This window comes from Heterocephalus glaber, unplaced genomic scaffold, assembly GCF_053883595.1.
Source record: "Heterocephalus glaber isolate CG9 unplaced genomic scaffold, H.glaber_assembly_v1.0 deba00001577, whole genome shotgun sequence".
Lineage (NCBI taxonomy): Eukaryota > Metazoa > Chordata > Mammalia > Rodentia > Bathyergidae > Heterocephalus > Heterocephalus glaber.
In genome coordinates, this window is record NW_028258358.1 from 11,281,553 (window position 1) to 11,301,301 (window position 19,749).

At 34.0% G+C, this 19,749-nt stretch overlaps 1 protein-coding gene across 6 annotated transcripts in view; it reads left to right on the top strand.

The window, feature by feature from the left end:
- Positions 1-19,521, top strand: part of Uchl3 (ubiquitin C-terminal hydrolase L3) — a 58,040-nt gene extending 38,519 nt beyond the window's left edge. For 5 of the 6 annotated variants that reach the window (XM_087192932.1, XM_087192930.1, XM_021258669.2 and 2 more), the window contains 3 exons: positions 3,901-3,976; positions 19,005-19,063; positions 19,313-19,521. In XM_087192932.1, coding sequence (XP_087049058.1) covers positions 3,901-3,976; positions 19,005-19,063; positions 19,313-19,396 — 219 coding nt within the window. In that variant the 3' untranslated portion in view covers positions 19,397-19,521. Of the gene's footprint in view, positions 1-3,900; positions 3,977-12,086; positions 12,178-19,004; positions 19,064-19,312 lie in introns of all 6 variants that reach the window. The other variant, XM_087192931.1, reaches the window with a different exon arrangement.
- Positions 19,522-19,749: the final 228 nt, after the last annotated feature.

The following is a 19,749-nucleotide window of genomic DNA, read 5'->3' on the forward strand; positions in this document are numbered from 1 at the left end:
GTTGAGGTTAATTATGAAATTCTAGTAATTATCATAACTGAAATAAATTGCAGTTAAGCAACTATAACTCCTATCTTTCTGATGTTTTAGACTATTAAGGGCATTGACTGATTTGACAGAGCCTGTCTAGAAATGCAGTTTGGTTTGTGGCATATGTTATAAGAAACTTGACATTTCTATAAATTGTGACTGTTGAAGCCAGGAGAAATTTGATTACACAAACATTTTAACACTTAAAAACAGAAGTTGATGTCGAACATTCTTTCCTCCCCTTTATTTACCTTTCCAGAGCTGTATTCAAACTATGAAGTGGAGTTTCAATACTTTCTTAAACATTTGCTTTCACCAAACATCAATATGATTGTCCACTAGCCTTTTATTTGTGCTGAGTATCAACAAATTGATGTCTGTTTCATTACCCTCATTGGGTTACAACATTCATTTGTCATTTTTATTCATTTATCCATTTGATATTTGTTGTTTCTCTAATGTGCTGTATGCTCTTTGACACAGTGAGGGATACAAGGTAAATTTGATGAATAGAGGAAAGTAATTTTGTAAATTCTGATTAGGGCAGTTACTTTAATTGTAAATATGAAAATTTTTTGTACTTAAAAACATTATAAATATAGATGAACATGTCATAAAATTTGGCATTTCCAGTTTTATATTTTCAATGTAATGTTGATATTGCTCCATATTAATTCCACAGCCTTATAGCCTCATATTTTCATAGCATAATTGATAAGAACATGGATTTTGGACATTGCCTGGGTTTTGTTCTAGAGTCTATCACTTCTAGCTGTTAACCTAAAACACGTTACTGTTACTGAATGCCTATCTCAGCTTTCTTGAGAGTAAAATGGGTATAATTATATTACCTCATATGGTTTGTATGATGATTAATTAATCAATACATATAAAGCACTTAGAACAAGGCCTCATATATATTAAGTATCATATATATTAAATTTGGACTTTAAAAAGTAAAATTTATATTTAGTATTTAATTTCTAATTGATTTATTAGATTAGTTTTTAATTCTTTGAGATAACTAAGAAATATTATATTCTAAAATAGGGAATTAATAATATAGGTAAAATTATTCAATCTAGAGCTTCTGTTTTTTTGCCTTCTGCAATCTGTTGGTCATTTTTTGAAACAAAACTTGCTAGTATTTGATTTTTATTAATTATTGTTATTTTTTTTTTCTTTGTTTTTTGGTACCAGGGATCAAACTCGGGTCCTTGTGCTTGCGCAGCAGGCGGCAAAACCACTGAGCTAAATCCCTGGCCCCTTTATTTATTATTTTTAATGGTATAATTTTTAGTAATTGAGTAATTGCAGATTTTAGACCCTGAGATTAGTTGAAATTTGATTAAAGGAAGTGGCTCATAATAAATATTGAAGTTATATAGAAGGCTTAAAAGTTTTGAGCTTATCTTTTATATAGGTTGAAGGATTTATATAGGATTTTTTTATATTGGATTTATATAGGATTTTTTATATAGGATTTTATAGTTTTTATATGGACTTTTGGATAAAAGGTACAGTGACGCAGTTTTGAGTAACTATCTTGTGAAAATGTTTTAATAGTGCAAATACATAAAGTTTATATAACACTTAAAATATTTTGACACATCTCATTTAAACCTCAAAGTGAATAAGAAACCTAAAGGTCACAGGAGTTGAGTAATCAGTTTTTGGACTCCAGATGTATTGCTTTTACCTCTAGCATAATTTATTTACTGGCAAAATATGAAACACAGAAGGTATATGATGTGTAGTTCTTAAGAGAAGTTAAAGTAATAATTTATAAAAACACAGTAACTCGGGCTGGGGATTTAGCTCAGTGGTTCCGCCGCCTGCCTTGCAAGTGCAAGGACCCGAGTTCGATCTCTGGTACCAAAAAAAAAAAACCCACAGTAACTGAAAAGATTTAAAATACTTCATTATGTTGGGAAATTGTCTTAAAATGATTAAAATAAAAATTTTTTTTAATGAATTCATTCTAGCATTTTGTCACAGAATTGAACTTAATGCAGACTGCTTAGGTTTATCCTTGAAAAATTGATAAACTGAGGGTATTGGATTGAATGATCACTAATATTTTTTGATTCCCTGACCAGGAAAGGGAATTCATTAACACAGACATAAAATATTGGAAGAAATACCATATTTAAGAAGGATTGGACTTTTTTCCAGGATGATGGAAAGCACAAGGAGACATATTTTAACCTCAGTGTAAAAGATAATTCTTAACAAAACTAATAGTGGGCTAGACCGCCACAAATTTAGGCAGTTCCTTGTAATGGAAGGGGTTCCACAAGAAGGGACTGTGGTAGAGAAGAGTCCAGTATTGGAGCAATAGTAAAGCTAGAAAACTTTGATTCCTACCAATGTAGAATTCTTCAGTTCTAGATTGAAGTTAGGAAGAGTTCATTTGCCATATCAGTTTATGCTGAATTTCTTCTATTTATAATTTGAGAGAAATAATCTCAGTAGAATGAGAGATTAGTTGCTGTATTGATTAATATATATTGATTAGTATATATTAGTTACTGTGAGTTACTGTGTTAATATTTTATAGACATTCTGTAAAGCATATAAAATATAAATTAAAGTGGTGATATTGTTTACCTTTTAATAAATGCATCAGAAAAGTTCATATTAGAACCACTTTACACTGTATATATTGCTTGAGGGTAAGAAAAGTAATTTTTTTAGTTTGATTGTATCTAAATTACTTAAGTATCATTAGGTCATGTGGGATATAATTTGATTTATGCCTCTTGAAAACTTTTACCTGTAAAATTGATGTTCTACTTGTATTTAATAGTTACTGTACTTTAAGTCACATAGATTTGATATATAGCTAATACAGTGTTAGCTGTGTACTTACTTCATATCATACAGAGTACCAGCTAATCAGTGTATTAACTTTGCATAAATTATTTGAATGTCTAAGAAATATAAATATTGCTCATGTAAATTGATTTTGGTAAGCTACAAAAACCTAGCTATAGCTTACATTTCAAATTGTTCATTAAAAGTGAAAGAAAGCAAGAAAAAATCATGAGCTGTATGGTAAATTGTACTTTGATTTGTTTTGACTCTTTTCTGCCCCTTATGATTTCAGGGCTATTTTCTAACATTTATTCATTTGTATGTTTTTTAAATCTAAAATCAGTACACATACTTGTTTTATTCTATGATTGTTTACATTGTATTAAAGCATGAGATTAAATTCAAGTCATTAAGAGAACCACCTCACTTTCCTGATGTCTTAAAATTTAACTTGAGCCAGGCATGATGGTACATGCCTGTAATCATAGCTCTCAGAAGGCTGAGGCAGGAGGGTTGCCACAAGTTCAAGGCCAGCCTGGGCTACATATCTAGTGAGTTCAAAGCCACCCTGGACTACGTAGCAAGACTTTGTCTCCAAAATCCAAAGTAAATAAATAATTAAAAAATTAACTTGAAAACATTTCTTTTAACTCTCTTTATGAATTATTAAAAATGTTTTTACTTATTTTAAATTTTAAAAATTAAAAGAGCTCATGCCTTCATTTCATCAGCAAGTGTACATTGTATGTATATACTGTTTACCAGGCATTGTGCTAGGCAGAGGGCATCCAAGGTTACCAAGACTTTGGATCGTTAGATCAGCTGAGACCAAGGAAAATTTGCTTTTGTCATTGTTTTCTCTGTTGATGGAGGGATACATTTTTTTATAAATATAGGTATGGTTACTTTGTCCACCATATCAAGGATTAAACCTGTAATTATATTAGATAAATGTTCTCATGTCATTTGCTATTATTTGTAGATGTTTGTGTGTACTGATTCATTTGTTTGACAACTAATGTATATGATATGTATTTTTCCCTCCTATTCCAGGCACCAAATATAGATGAAAAAGTAGACCTTCATTTTATTGCATTAGTTCATGTAGATGGGCATCTCTATGAATTAGGTAAGAACTATTTTAATTTATATGGGAAAATCTGTGATAATAGGATTGTTGGTATTTATTGTGTTTATGTAAGATAATTGATTGTCCTGTAAAATTGAGTTGATGCAGTTTTCTTTTTTTTACCAAAATTTTTTCAATGCTCAGGCATCTTATAATTCAAGAACATTTACATACCACCTTTGCATTTTATCAAAGCAAAAGGTAAAAACTATTATAGGTAACCTCTGTAAATTATTTTAGCAATCTGTATTAAGTTGTTGAGTTACTGTCAATATCTGAATGAACTGTCTTTATGTTTAATATATGTATATATAATATATATGTATATATTATATATACATATACATTATACTAAGTTTTGTATTCAGTAATGAGTACCACTAGTTTTCAGGCTTTTGTATTGTCCCTATGTATTCTGTTTGATGTTTATGCTTCCCTCAGGCAAATATCAAAGTACCATAGTTAATTACTTGATATTTTGGCCTATACCTGAACTTCCTTCCTTTCTTTTTTTTTAAAGAGTTCTGTGGGTGGACTATTTTATAACATATTGGAGGAGATTCATATAATTTCAACTGAATTATTCAAATAGAAGAAACTTCTCATGTAATTTTCCATAATTAGTATACAGCACTAATTATGAGTCTTTCTTGTCCTTTTGCACATGACCTTTTGGGGTTAAAAAAGTCCAAACAAAGAAAGAAAAAAAGGAAAAAATATTTTTCAATAATTCTACTTATCATTTATTTTCCTTACCTCTCATTTGCTGTGTATGTATTAATTTGCCACTTTTATTTTTCTTATTTAAAGTTAGAGGAGTTTTAAAGGAACTCAAATTGTCACTGTAAATGTGATCCGTAAAATTTAGATGGGTTTTGTATTTGAAATGTAGGAATAGAATCATACACTTTATTTAAACAAATGGAGTTATTGAAGGGAACAAGGAAAAGAAAGGACATAGTATTTATAGAAACGTACAATGCTGAGGGTTGTCTACAATAGTGACTTGAGAGTCACGTATTACAATAGTAAATTGTTATGGGAGTATATTACAGCCCTGAAGAACAGTTTGGAAGATACACTTTATTTGGTCTACAAAATCCATACAGAGATAAGTGTAATAGCCACTGGGAATTTATGTGTCTTTCTGGAAGCAGTTTCTACTCTGAATTTTGACAATGAGGACTGGTTAGTGGAAAAGGAAGTAAAACTAGTGCTGAGACTAACAATATGCATTCTGATAACCTCACGAAAGTAGATTTGAGTTCTAGGGCCATGGCTCAGAGCCAGAGCACTTGGCTTGCCTACTGTGTTCCATGCCCTGGGTTCAAACCTTAGTTCTGGCAAAGCAGGGAAATTCATAACCACACTATAAAGGTGACGGTAGCTTAATTCTAAAATGAGAGACTTACACAGTTAACAGTAATATTACCAAAAACCCAAAATCATTAATTACAATGGGAAGGAAAGAATTACCAAAAAAAATTCAATTTGATTGATCAGATTGCTGTCTGAGCTCATAGGCTAAAAGGGCAGTTACAAGGAAGAACATATATCAAAGGTGAGCTACACATAATAAAAGATGCTTTTTTAGAGCGTGACAAGATTAACACAAAGGGATTTTAAAATTGGTTTGAAATAAGGACTTCAGTTAAATGCAGAACTACTCAGGTCTTGTTTCCATATTTTTTTATTCAGAAGAAGGAAGAATGAATGATATAGTTGATAGAGAATTAAGAGGCCAGTTGAGATTAGATTCTTGAAATGAGTTTAAAGAATGTCAGAATTATGAAGAGTAGTGATAATCTGTGAAATGTCATAAAGAATAGGGATAGATGCAAAATAAATGATGGGCAGTTACTGATTCATTTCAGTAGAAACTAGCAGTGGTCCTGATATCAGTGCAATAAATTAAAATGGAATAGTGAGACAGCAGAAGATTGAATTAGTGATTAAGAGGATACCATACAGTTTTTAAGAAAAAAAAATTATTTCAAAGTCATCTTAGATTTTAAAATAAAGCTACCTGATTATAGATATGGTTCAAGATAATTTCTACAGGACAGTTACTTAACAGAGGATGATGGTGGTCTTTATTCATTTCTTAGTTAACTGATGAAAAGGACTGAATTTTTTTTTTATCTTCACCCCTTTTCTTTGGAGTTGCATTAAGTTCCTAGTCTATGTAAAGAGGAAGAAGTAGGTATTTAAAAATAGATATAATGGCTCCTGATGGATAAATTGGGACATTGTTTTTAGGGGGTGAATTCAGAATGGGCTGCATAAGCAGATTTTTAAAAATGAGTAAGTGGGCCAGGGATTTAGCTCAGTGGCACTGCACCTGCCTCACAAGCACAAGGTCCTGAGTTTGACCCCTGGTACCAAAAAAAAATAAATACAGTATATGTATGTGTACACACATATATATGGCAAGTGCTAAAAAAATGAATCAATTATTGTCTACTTGAAGTAATAGTACTTTGGAAACATTTTTACAATCTGTATTTTGAAATAATTTTAAGTATTTATGGAAATTATAGAAATAATATACAGTGCACTCTTATATCCTTCTCCTAGATTACCTAAATTCAGTTAGTATTTTTGAACCATTTGAAAATAAGTTGTACACACGATGTCCCCTTATCTTCCTTTAATGCATCCACTTTTCCTCAGAACAAGTGGATACTTTCCTTCATAACTATAATATGACTATCAAAATCAGGATTTTTTTTTTGGTAGTGGGGATCGAACTCAGGACCTTGCGCTTGCAAGGCGGGTGCGGTGCCACTGAGCTAAATCCCCAGCCCCTCAGAATCAAGATTTTAACACTGATGTAGTATTAATGTCTAATCCATGGACAATCATTCAGTGTTTGCTGATTATCGCAGTTGTGTCATCTATAGGTTCAGGAGCAAATCAAGGATCACGTGTTGAATTTAGTTGTCATGCTTGTCTTCTTTAATTTGCAACAGTTTCTCCATTGTTTATCATCTTTCATGCCTTTGACTTTTCTTTTCTCTCTCTTGCTTTCTTTTTTTTTTTTTTTTTTTTTGCGGTACCAGGGATTGAACTCAGGACCTTGCACTTGTGAGGCAGACAGCGACACTTCTGACATTTATTTTTAAAAGTACAGGACAGTTACTCTGAGTTTATCCTTCAGTTTGGATTGTATGATATTTCTTCACAATCTATGCATTTTTGGCCTAACTACCTGAGAAATGATGTTATATTCTCAATGCGTTATGTCAGGAGGTACATGATATCAATTTGTCTTATTATTGGTAATGTTAACTTTTGTCATTTAGTTTAGATGGCATCTGACTAACTTCTGTACTACAAAATTAATAACTATGTCATTCTTATTATTAATGAATAAGTGTTTTTTTCAGAAAATACTTTGAGGCTTAAATATACAGTTTCTCATCAAATTTTTATCTACTGTAGTTAATAACCATTGATGATTCTTGACTGACTTATCATTATAATGGTTACCAGTGGTGATTATTTTTTTAAAAAGAATTCCTTCAACATTAGAAACTTTCCTTTCTCATTCATTTATTCATTCATGTCAGAATGGACTTACATTTTACTTAAAAAGTTATAATCCAATACATTATATATTTTGATGCTCAAATTATTACAGACTTGCCCTTTGAAGAGAACCTTTTAAGCTACCTCTTGTATCCTTTTGATATGACATCTAAGTACTCTTTGAGTACTTTTAGGTAAAACAAGATGTTTCAGGCTCATCTTTTATTTTCTGTTCCCTTGTCCTATTTTCAGCCACATCTGCAAGGAACCTATGTTCCTTTTAGTGGAAAATCATTATTTAGAATAAGATTGTGGTGCTAGATGTGCTCATGGCCGCTAAGGTATCGTTGCTTCTAGGCCTTCTCAGAGGACAGAGCTAAGAAATAATTTTTATGTATTATATGTATGAACACACATGTGAATAGGAGTTTACATGCACACACAGTTGTACCTGTTTCTTAGCCTTTATATTAAAAAGCATTAATTTACCTTAGTTCTAATTCTAGGCTGAAGGTGTGGTTCATTTGTAGAGTACTTGCCTAGTATGTATGAGGCCCTGGGTTTGATCCTCAGCACTGCAAAACAAGTAACAACAAAACTCAAAAACATTACTAATTCTGTCTAATACCACAGATTCATCCTAGGGTTTTCTACATTTGTGACTCCCTTTTCTGTGAAAGTAGGAAACCTTGCTTCCATGAACCATGAACCTTTGAGTATTTTTCTGGTGTGTCCATTCCCTCTTTATATAAACAACTCTTGGCCACTCTAGTCTCAAGCTCAGTCCTAGTCCTAGTCACAGTCACAGTGGTCCCCAGTTCCACTCAGCTCATGGGTCCTGGCCTGGCCCAGAGAAAGTAAGAGCCCTCCAAAGCTTGCTTTCTAGTATTTGCAAATTCCCTGTACCTCAGCTTCCTTGAATTCTCCTCACCTCTTTGAGACTGTTTTGCTCTTCTTGGGTTTCTCTTTTCTACACTCACTGGGTACAGAAAATGTCTGCTAGCAGAATGCTGGTATTACTGAGAGCTCTACTTATTGACTTCCCACTGTCTAAAAAGCAACTGTTTCATATATTTGTCCAGATTTTTAATTGTTTCCAGTGATAGATCTAGTGTAGTACCATCATATCTGGGAATAGAAATTACCTAAGTGTTATTTCTTGATTTCCCCAAATGGAAAATAAGGATTTAGCTTTTCCTTTGTTGCCCTCTTTTCCTTACTCTTCTTTTCCAACCACAAAATACATACTTTTTTTTTCTGTTTTCCCAGTGTAATTAAGAGTTGATGTTTATCTTATTCCAAAGATAGAAACATTATTCTCAGCTGGGCCATAAGTAACATGCTTTTCTTTTTAATTTTTAAAAAATTTCTCAGAGTTAATAATCATTTGGTTTGCTTGGTTATTATTTTTTAAATGCGCTTAACACTTAAGTTTCTTGTAGGCTCTTTTCCTTTGGTCTTCATTTCTCAGTACATTGGGGTGTCTGGCATTCTGTTAATTTCATCTTCTTGCAGATATCACTCAGTGTTCCCTCATACAGATTTCTCATCATGGGATATCTCCTTGTTATTGTCCTAGACTTGCTTCTCTGTTGAAGTTCCTCTTCATAGACGTGATATCTTCCTTGATTCTTGTTAACTCATTCACTTTATCTTGGTATCTCCTCCAGTAATTTCCTAAAGGAAAGTTGTGAGGGAAGTAAATTTTATACCTTGAATATCTAAACTTGCATTTGTAAAAATTTTATGTGGAAGAACAGTTTTCTTTTAAAATATTGATGGCATTGGTTTTTTGTATTTTAGCTTACTTGAGTTGCTGTTAAGAATCCTAAAGTTGCTGGGGATTTAGCTAAGTGGTTCCGCTGCCTGCCTCGCAAGCACAAGGTCCTAAGTTCGATCCTTGGTACCAAAAAAAAAAAAAAAAAAAAGAATCCTGAAGTTATGATGCCTTATCCTTTATATATTACCCATTCATCCTCCAAAACCCTGTAAACTTCTGGAACTTGTTCGTTGGTAGTTCTGGGGATTGAGTAGAATCTTCTCTGTATCCAAAGTTGTTGACATTTTATGATGATATGTCTTTGTTAAGATTTGTTTTTATCAGTAATTTGGAGCTTTAGGACATCCTTTCAGTTCGAGAAACTCCTGAGTTTCAGTATGAGAAAGTTTCTTTCTTTGGATTTCTTTTTTTGTTTTGTTTTGTTCTCGCTTTCTGGAATGTCTCTATTGGAACTTCTAATCTTTTCTCCTCTATTTTTCAGCTTTTATTTTTTATTTTTTGTTCTGGTCTCAGAATTTTCTTTAACTCTACATTTAAATTCATTTCAAGTTTTACAAATGTGTTAACATACATGTAATTTGAAAAGGCTCTCCAATTCTCTGAATTTTATTTTATTTATTTATTTGGTACAACTCTGGAGATCAGACTCAAAGTGTTACATGTGAAAGTGTTTATGTATACACCTCATTTTTAGTTGCATCATTCATATTATTGACTTTCAGTGGAAATTGATAATTTAAAAAGAATTTTATTTTTGTACTGGGGATCGAACTTGGGACCTTGAGCTTACAAGGTAAGCAGCGGAACCACTGAGTGAAATCCCCAGCCCCTAAAATTTTTATTTTTATTGGTACATGTTTGCAGTGTATAATGATTGTATTTCTCACAGGTAGTTGGTAGATGTACAACTCTTTTTTCATCCCCTCCCTCCCACCTTCCTTCATCTATTGGTTCCCTTGCCTTTTGCAAAAGATCTCTCTCCTTTTTTTCAATTATCTTTTATTTTGCTCTGTATAGCTTTGGTTTCTCATTTAAGAGAAACTATGTGATATTTAAGCTTGTGAGTCTGATTTTTTTCACTAGCATTATGGTCTCAAGATGCATCCATTTTCCTACACATGACTTAAGTTTGTTCTTTTTTAAGGCAGAGTAGTATTTCACTATGTATAAATGCCACATTTTCTTTATCCATTCATCTGCTGATGGACATATACTCCACTTCCAAAATTTAGCTATTATGAACTGTGCTGCTGTAAACATGGGTATGTATGTTTAGCCAGAAAGAGGAATATCTGGAATTACTGAGATTTCTTTTTTGTTGTTGTTGTTTTTTGTGGTTTTTTAAATATTATTTTATTGGTACGTTTTAGGTATACAATATAATGTCATTCATCATTGGAAATTTGCACCTTTACATAATCTCTCTTGGTTCTTATTTTTCCCCCTTCCCCTGCGCTCCCTTCAACCCCTCCATCCCTCCCTATTTACAAAGACTTTGTTTCCATTTTTTCATTTTCTCATATTAATTCCATTCCCTTCTTTCCTTTCCCCTACCCCTCCCACTTGCCCTTTGCCCCTTTTCTTCCTATTTCACATTATCTATTATACCTTTTAGTCCTTATTTACACTTTCAGTTTCTCACACCAGAGAAACTATTTGGTATTTACACATGTGTATCCTATTTATTTCACTTTAGAGTATCGCCTCAATGTGTATCCATTTAGCTATAAATGTCCCTAATTTCTCATTTTTTATGGCTGAGTAGTACTCCATTTTATTTTTTAAAACCACATTTTCTTTATCCAGGCTCCAGTTGATGAGTATTTGGGCTGTTTCAAAGTTTTAGCTATTACAAATTGTGCTGCTATGAACATGGGTGCACATATATCACTGTGGTAGGATTCTTTTAATTCTTTGGGAAAAATAGCCAGCAGAGGAATAGCTGGGTCAAATGGGACTTTCAGTCCTAGTTCTCTGAGGTATCTCCATACTGATTTCCACAATGGTTGTACCATTCTACACTCCCACTAGCAGTGGAGCAGGGTTCCTCTTTCCCCACAGCCCCGCCAGCATTTGTTATTGGTTGATTTCTTTATAGCAGCCATTCTTTCTGGAGTGAAGTGGAATCTCAGCATTATTTTCATTTGCATCTCTCCAATGACCAGTGATGTTGAACATTTTTTCATATATTTCTTTGCTATTTCTGCTTCTTTGTGTGAGAAATGTCTGTTCATTTCAGATGCCCATTTCTGGATTGGGTCTTTAAATTTGGGAGGTCTGATTTTTTTAAGTTCTTTATAGATTTGAGATAGTAGACCTTTGTTTGAGGAACAGCAGGTGAAGATTTTCTTCCGACATTTTGGGTTGTCTTTTCACACTGCTGGTGGTTTCTCTTGCTGTGCAGAAGCTTTTTAATAAGAAGAGATCCCACTTGTTGATTGTGCTAGTTCACAGGCAACTGAGGTTTTGTTCATAAAATCTTTTCCTACACCAATGTCTTCAAGAGTTCTACCTAACCTTTGTTCCAGGTGATTCAGCATTTCTATTTTGTTTTTGGATTTTTTTTTTTTTTTTTTTGGTACTGGGGATCGAACTCGGGTCCTTCCACTTGCACAGCAGGCGGCAAAACCACTGACCTAAATCCCTGGCCCTAGTGTTTCTATTTTAATATTCAGAGCTTTAATCCATTTTGATTTTAGTTTAGTGCAAGGTGAGAGATATAGGTCTAGTTTGAATCTTTGACAAGTTGAAACCCAATTTTTCCAGCACCATTTATTAAAGAGGCTATCTTTCCTCCAGTGAAGATGTTTGGCTCCTTTATCGAAGATGAGATGGCTGAGTGTATCTGGAGTTGTTTCTGCATCTTCTCATCTGTTCCACTGCTACTCAGGTCTGTTTCTTTGCCAGTACTATGCTGTTTTTATGACAGTAGCTTTGTAGTATAGTTTCAAGTTGGGGATTGTAATACCCGCTGCCATGTCTCTGTTGCCTAGAATTGCTTTTGCTATTCTGGGTCTCTTCTTGTTCCAAATGAATTTTTGATTTGTTTTCTCAAGGTCCGTGAAATATGCTGCTGGGACTTCAGTTGGGATTGCATTGAATCTATATAGCAGTTTTGGAAGTATGGTCATTTTCACTATATTGATCCTTCCTACCCAGGAGCAGGGGATGTCTGTCCATTTTCTGATATCAACTTCAATCTCTCTTTTCAGAGTGCTATAGTTTTCAGAGAAGAGGTCTTTGATTTCTTTTGTTAGGTTGATTCCTAGGTATTTCAGTTTTTTGGATGGTATTCTGAAAGGAATTGTTTTCCCTGTTTCTCTGTCAGTGAGTCTCTTGTTCATATAGAGTAAAGCTATTGATTTTTGTGTGTTGACCTTGTATCAAGCTACTCTACTGTATTTGGTTATTAAGTCTAGAAGACTTTTGGTGGAGTTCTTGGGGTCTTCTATATAGTATATCACGTCATCTGCAAATAATGACAATTTGACTTCTTCATTTCCTATCTTTATTCCTCTTATTTCTTTCTCTTGTCCAATTGCTGTGGTTAATGTTTCCAAAACTATTGAAAAAGAATGCTGATAGTGAACATCCTTGTCTCGTTCCTGATTTTAATGTGAAGGATTTCAGTTTTTGACCATTTAATATGATATTGGCTGTTGGTTTTTCATAGATGGCTTTTATCAGATTGAGGTAGAGACCATCTCTTCCAATTTTTTGTAGGGTTTTTATCATAAATGGGTGTTGGATTTTGTCAAATGCTTTTTCTGCCTCTGTTGAAATGATTATATGGTTTTTGTCCTTGGCTCTTGATATAGTGTATTACATTGATTGATTTGTGTATGTTGAACCATCCCTGCATCCCTGGGATGAATCCCACTTGGTCAGGGTGTATGATCTGCATTGTATTTGCCAGTATCATATTAAGGATTTTTGCATCTATGTTCATTAATGAGATTGGCCTATAGTTCTCTTTCTCAGTTAGGTCTTTCTCTGCTTTGGGGATCAAGGTGATGCTTGCTTCCAGGAATGAATTTGGTATATTGCTTCCCTTTCAATTTCATTGAAGAGTTTAAACAGTAGTGGCAGTAGTTCTTCTCTAAATGTCTTGTAGTATTCAGCAGTGAAACCATCAGGACCCAGGCTTTCCTTAGTTGATAAGTTTTTAATTATGTTTTCAATTTCATTGATTGATATTGGGTTGTTTAGAATTTTTAAGTCTTCTTCGTTCAACTTTGGTAATTCATACGTATGTAGGAATCTGTCCATTTCTTCTGTGTTGTCCATCTTATTGGCGTATAGGTTCTGGCAGTAGGCATTGATGATCCTCTTCTGCTGGGTCTGTTGTAATTTCACCCTTTTCATTCCTAATTGCATGGATTTGGGCCTTTTCTTTCCTTTTTCTGATAAGGTTGGCTAAGGGTTTGTCAATTTTGTTGATTCTTTCGCAGAACCAACTCTTGGCTTCATTGATTTTTTGTATCATTCTCTTAGTCTCCATTGCATTGATTTCTGCTCTGACCTTTATAATTTCATCCATTGTATGAGCTTTGGGTTTGCCCTGCTCTTGTTTTTCTAGAAGCTTGAGTTTCAGCATCAGGTTCTTTAATTGGGCTCGCTCTGTTTTCCTAATATGAGTATTCACTGCTATGAATTTTCCCTTTAAGACTGCTTTCATTGTGTCCCATAGATTCCAATATGTTGTATTGTCATTTAATTGGAGGAACTGTCTGATTTCTTCTTTAATTTCCTCTGTGACCCATTGGTTATTCAGAAGTGTGCTGTTCAGTTTCTATGTGTTTATGAAATTTTTGCAGTTTCTTTTGCTATTGATCTCCAGTTTAATCACACTGTGGCCTGATAATATACCAGGGATAACTTCATTTCCTTTGCACTTACTTAAACATGTTCTATGTTTGAGTATGTGGTCTGTTTTGGAGAATGACCCATGTGTAGCTGAAAAGAATGTGTATTCTGATTTTGTGGGGTGGAACACTCTGTAAACATCTTTTAAGTTCATTTGTTCAAGAGTTTGATTGAGTTTTAGTATTTCAGTACTTATTTTTAGTCTAGTTGATCTATGTATTTGTGACAGTGGGGTATTAAGGTCCCCTACTACTATTATATCAGTGCGTATATGACTTTTAATGTCCGTTAGTATTTGTTTTATACAGTTGAGTGCACTAGCATTTAGTGCATATATATTTATGATTGTCATCTCTTCCTCTTGGCTTGTTCCCTTTACAAGGATATAGTGTCCTTCTTTGTCTCTCGTATTCAGTGTTGGTTTGAAATCCACTTGATCTGCAAAGAGGATAGCTACTCCTGCTTTTTTGGGGGTTCCTGTCACATGGAGTATTGTTTTCCACCCTTTAACTTTCAGTCTCTGAGTTTCTTTTTGAATTAAGTGTGTTTCTTGTATGCAGCATATAGTTGAATCTTGCTTCTTGACCCATTCTGCCAGTCTATATCTTTTGATTGGTGAGTTGAGACCATTAACACTGATGGTTATAACTGATATGTATTGACTTATCATTGTCATGACTTTTTCTTTTTGTTGGATTCTCCCCCTTTACATTTAATTTCTTGTTGCGCCTGATGGATTCATTCTGCTGGGCTTCCTGGGGTTGTGATCCTCATTGTCTTTTCCTAGGATATTGTGTAAAATTTTTTGGAGTGCTGGTTTGGTTTTCATGAAGTTCCTAAGGATCTCTTTTTCATGAAAGTGTCTTATTTCTCCATCAAGTTTGAAAGATAGTTTTGCAGGGTACATCAGTCTGGGTTGGAGGCTGTTTTCCTTTAGGGCTTAGAATACATCACTCCAAGCTCTTCTTGCCTTGAGGGTTTGCATTGAGAAGTCTGCTCTGATTCTGATGGGTTTTCTTTTGTATGTGATTTGTTTCTTTTCTCTGACTCTTTGTGGAACTTTGTTCTTCCGTTGGGTTTCTGGAATCTTAACAATTATATGCCTATGTATACATTTTTTTTTTATCAAGGCTAGTTTGGAGTCCTATATGCCTCACTTATCTGTATGTCAAGTTCTTTTCCCCTGCTTGAGAAGTTTTCTGCCATTACTTCTGTGAACAGTTTTTTTTTTTATGTTGTCTGCATTCTCTCCTGTTTCTTCATTGACTCTAATCAGTCTTATGTTATTCTTCTTTGCATCATCTAGCAGCTGCTGGATTGATTTTTTGTGGTCCCTTTCCATTTTGAAGCAATTTTTCTTTTCCTGGTCACTAATTGCAATCTTATCTTCTATATCTGAAATTCTGTCCTCACATTGGCTCATTCTGCTGTGTAGACTTTCGATGGAGTTTTTAATCTCCTGGAAATCTGTTTGCATCTGTTTTATGGACTCCATTTGTTTCCTATGTTGGATTTCCATCATGTTCCTCAGCTCATCTCTGGATTTATCAATCATGTCTTGCACTAGGGGCACAATTTCTCCTGTTATCTGAGAAATTATTTCTGACTTCATTTTTTCCAGATCTTCTTTTGTTGCCAATTCGGGGAGTCCAGTTTGTTGAGCATCAGTGTGTTCTATCTCATTTCCCTTTGGGGTTGCTGTAGGTGATCTGGAAGTCTGGTTTTGAGAGTTGTTTACGTGTCTTCTCGTTTCGACACGGGGGCGGGGGCCTGGGGGTGTCAATCAAGTGTGTGTGTCCTATTGGCGCCCGAGTGGCTCACCTCCTCTGTGCTGGGACCGGTAGTACAGTGGCCTGGAAGCCTGTTCCTCTGTGCTGGGAGCAGTGGTAAGGCAGCCCAGAAGCCCCTTCCTCTGTGCTGGAAGCGGTGGTATGGTGGCCTGGAAGCCCCTTCCTCTGCTCTGGGAGCGGTGGTAAGGTGGCCTGGAAGCCCTTTTCTTTGGACTGGGTGTGGTGGAACAGCAGCCCAGAAGCCCCTTCCTCTGCGCTGGGAGTGGTGGTATGGCCTGAATTTCTGGTTTTAGTTTTTTGGTACTGGGGATTGAACTCAGGACCTTGCACTTGTGAGGCAGGTGTGGTGCCACTGAGCTAAATCCCTGGCCCCTGGTTTTAGTTTTTTGAGGAATCTCCATACTGATTTCCATAGTGGTTGTACTAGTTTACATTCCCACCAAGAATGTAGAAGGGTTCCTTTTTTCCTGAAGCCTGGCCAGAATTTATTTGATATCTTAAAGATATCCATTGTTTCTGTAGTAAGATGGAATCTCAGTGTTGTTTTAATTTGTATTTCTCAAATGCCAGTGATTTTTTTTATACTTAATTAGGCATTGTGTGTGTGTGTGTGTGTGTGTGTGTGTGTGTGTGTGTGTGTATGTTAATGGGTATTGAATCCAGGGGATCATGCCTCTTGCATGCTAAGCAAGTGATCTACTGCTGGGCTACATTACTGGTCTTTTTTCTGGTTTTGTTTTGAAATAGGACCTTGTCAAGTTGTCCATACAGGCCTTGATTCTTTGATTCTCCTGCCTCAGCCTCCTGAGCACCTAGTATTACAGGCATGCACCATCATGCCTGGCTTATTTGTAGTTTCTTGTTTGTGTTGTAGTGTTTCGGGTCTTTGAACAACTTAGCACCTGTAGCTTTCTGTAGAATCTTATGATCAGATTGTCTGAAGAACAAGATGAGAATGAATTAGTTGGTTAGTAACAGCCAAGAAAGTGGGATAATATCCTCTTTTATGACCATCTTATAACCGCTACAGCCCAATTAGACCAAGGTTGCGGGGTCACATAACCCATCTATAAAGTGCAGCTTTTTCTTGACTTAGAAGGGGATCTTCACTTAGAATAAAGATCTTCACTAAGACATGCATTTACTTAAATTACACCCAAAGTTTAAGGCAAATGACAGTTTTCTGGTAGTAATGATTGGAACAGTGGCAACTTTTAGACTTTACTGTTTTGGCAGTATTTTCAATAAAGGACCAAATAGTAAATATTTTAGGTTTTGTGGGCTATACGTTCTTTCATTTATTCTTCTTCCTCTTATTTTTTCTTCTATTAAAAACGCAGAAACCACTCAGCTTAAGACAGGTATAAAAATAGGCTACAGGGTCAGTTTGGCTCGTGGACTATGGGTAGCCAACCTCAGGGCTAGAAAAACAATAGAAATCATAATTAATATTTTCTCTGAACTGCTGTTGTAACAAAATAGTATACAGTTTCATTTTATTTATATTCTTTTGACTTTCAGGATCAAGTGTTTAATTATGTTAGTTTATAAGAATGTTTTTGAAATTAATTATATGCTACTTTAAATAACAGCTACAGATAAGGAAAGTCTCTAACTGGAATCAAATGAGTGATACCAAAGAATAAATTATAGGAACCAGAAGAAGTGTATATTAATAATTTGGTTAAGGAGGAGAAACCTACATTATTTGTACTTTGCTTTTATGTAGAAATTAAAAGATACAACAATATAAAATGAGGCAGCACAATTTTAACCAAGACTATAGATTCTTACAACCATAGAACATAAAAGGGTATTAAAGAGGGCCAGGGATTTAGCTCAGTGGTTCTGCCACCTGCCTCGAAAGTACAAGGATCCGAGTTTGATCCCTGGTACCAAAAAAAAAAAAAGGCTATTAAAGAGTGTTTGCCACCAAAGGGTATTTTAAGGAATTGCCTTATGACATATTATTAAGAAATATGTATTACAATTTAGAAAAACAGTATGTTCGTAGAAGTGTTGATAACTCACTTCTATTTGTTGTAATATTTGGTTATCGGGAAATATTTTCTTTGTGGTTCTTTAAGAGTTAAATCCAAGTAATTGTAATTTTGGGATATGTTTCTATAGGGTTTTGAATATTTATTTCCATGTTAGTCCAAAAACGAAGATCACAAATTCTGATGAAATAATTTATAAAAATTAATATCACATTGCATGAAGACGTATTTGTTTTCACTCACTTTTTCTTTAAAAGTATCTAACAATCCAAGACTACCAGTATGCATATTGATTTAGCAATTTTACTTTTAGAAATTATGGAATTTTAGAAAGGGCTGTGTTTTATGGATTGAAGTTGATGAATCACCAGTAATAAAACATCTGCAATTATAGATTTGGATACAGATTATCAGGTTACATAATTCCAGACTTTTTCATAATTTTGAGAGTACTAATTTATTCAAGGTGATTGTGAATTTTTAAAATTATTTTGGTGGTCAGTAAAATAATCCTAGGTTATTTGAGTAGTTGTTTTATATTACTGCATTGGTGATATACAATTATTAGTAGTAATATATAAGCCTCCTTTTCATTGATAAAAACACTTCAATTTTAAGATCTTCTAATTTACTTGTAAGGTATTTTTTTATATTTCTAAGGATAAAAATTGGAGTTATAACTTTAAAAATTTTACTTATAAATTTTACAGATTTGCAGGAAACTAAAGCCATTTTTATTTATAGTAAATTCTGATTATAAAGATAAGGCTTTGAAACATGGAAGAAAATTTCACATAATTTTAATATTAAAAATATATAAGGAGCACATTTCAAATATTTGTTTTTTAGACATATCATTTAAAGAATCTTTTGGGCTTACGATGTAGCTCATTGCCTAGCACACACGAGGCTTTAGGTTTGATCCCCAGCACCACAAAAATAAATTTTAAAAAAAATCTTTTAACTTTTCTTGCCTGACTGTGGGAAAAAGAAAATGGAAGATAAAATACATTATTCTGTAAAAATAGCTGAGCCTTTAACTGTTTGTCTGTTTTCCACAGATGGGCGGAAACCATTTCCAATTAACCATGGGGAAACTAGTGATGAGACTTTACTAGAGGTAAAGATAAAATTTCTTGGCCCAGCCTAAGTGTTATTGATATTTTTGTTATCTTTAAAACATCTTTAAAGGGTCTGTGTATTTGGTTATTTCTTTGTCCTTGCTCATTTAAAAAAATCCAAAAACAAAAATTGTAATTAGCCTTAAAAATCTACATCTGTGAAATAGAAAGTATGAAATTCTTATTTATCACCTTTTAAATAAAACACATTTATGAACTGAAAAGTTATACTTTGTTTTTTCCCATAGGATGCCATAGAAGTTTGCAAGAAGTTTATGGAACGTGACCCTGATGAACTAAGATTTAACGCAATTGCTCTTTCTGCAGCATAGATTGTCAATGGAAACACTAAATATTGTATTGTTTGCAACAGAATTTAAATTACCGCTCCATACACTAACTCTTTTGATATTTTCATTAACTTGACTAATTAAACTTTATGTGAATTAAACTTTGACTTAACCTGTGCTTTGTTTTTTCCCCAAGTTAAAGCTGCAATTCTTTCTTGCCCATTCTTTTCTTGTGAAGGATTTATCTTGTTTGATTACTAGTAATAGATTTTATATTCTTTTTAAAATCTCATGAGAGATAGTGTCTTGGAACACAAGCACAATTTCCACCTCTAGAGTATGAATAAATATTTTGCCATTTATTTAGGAAATACTTGTCGAACATCTCATAGTGA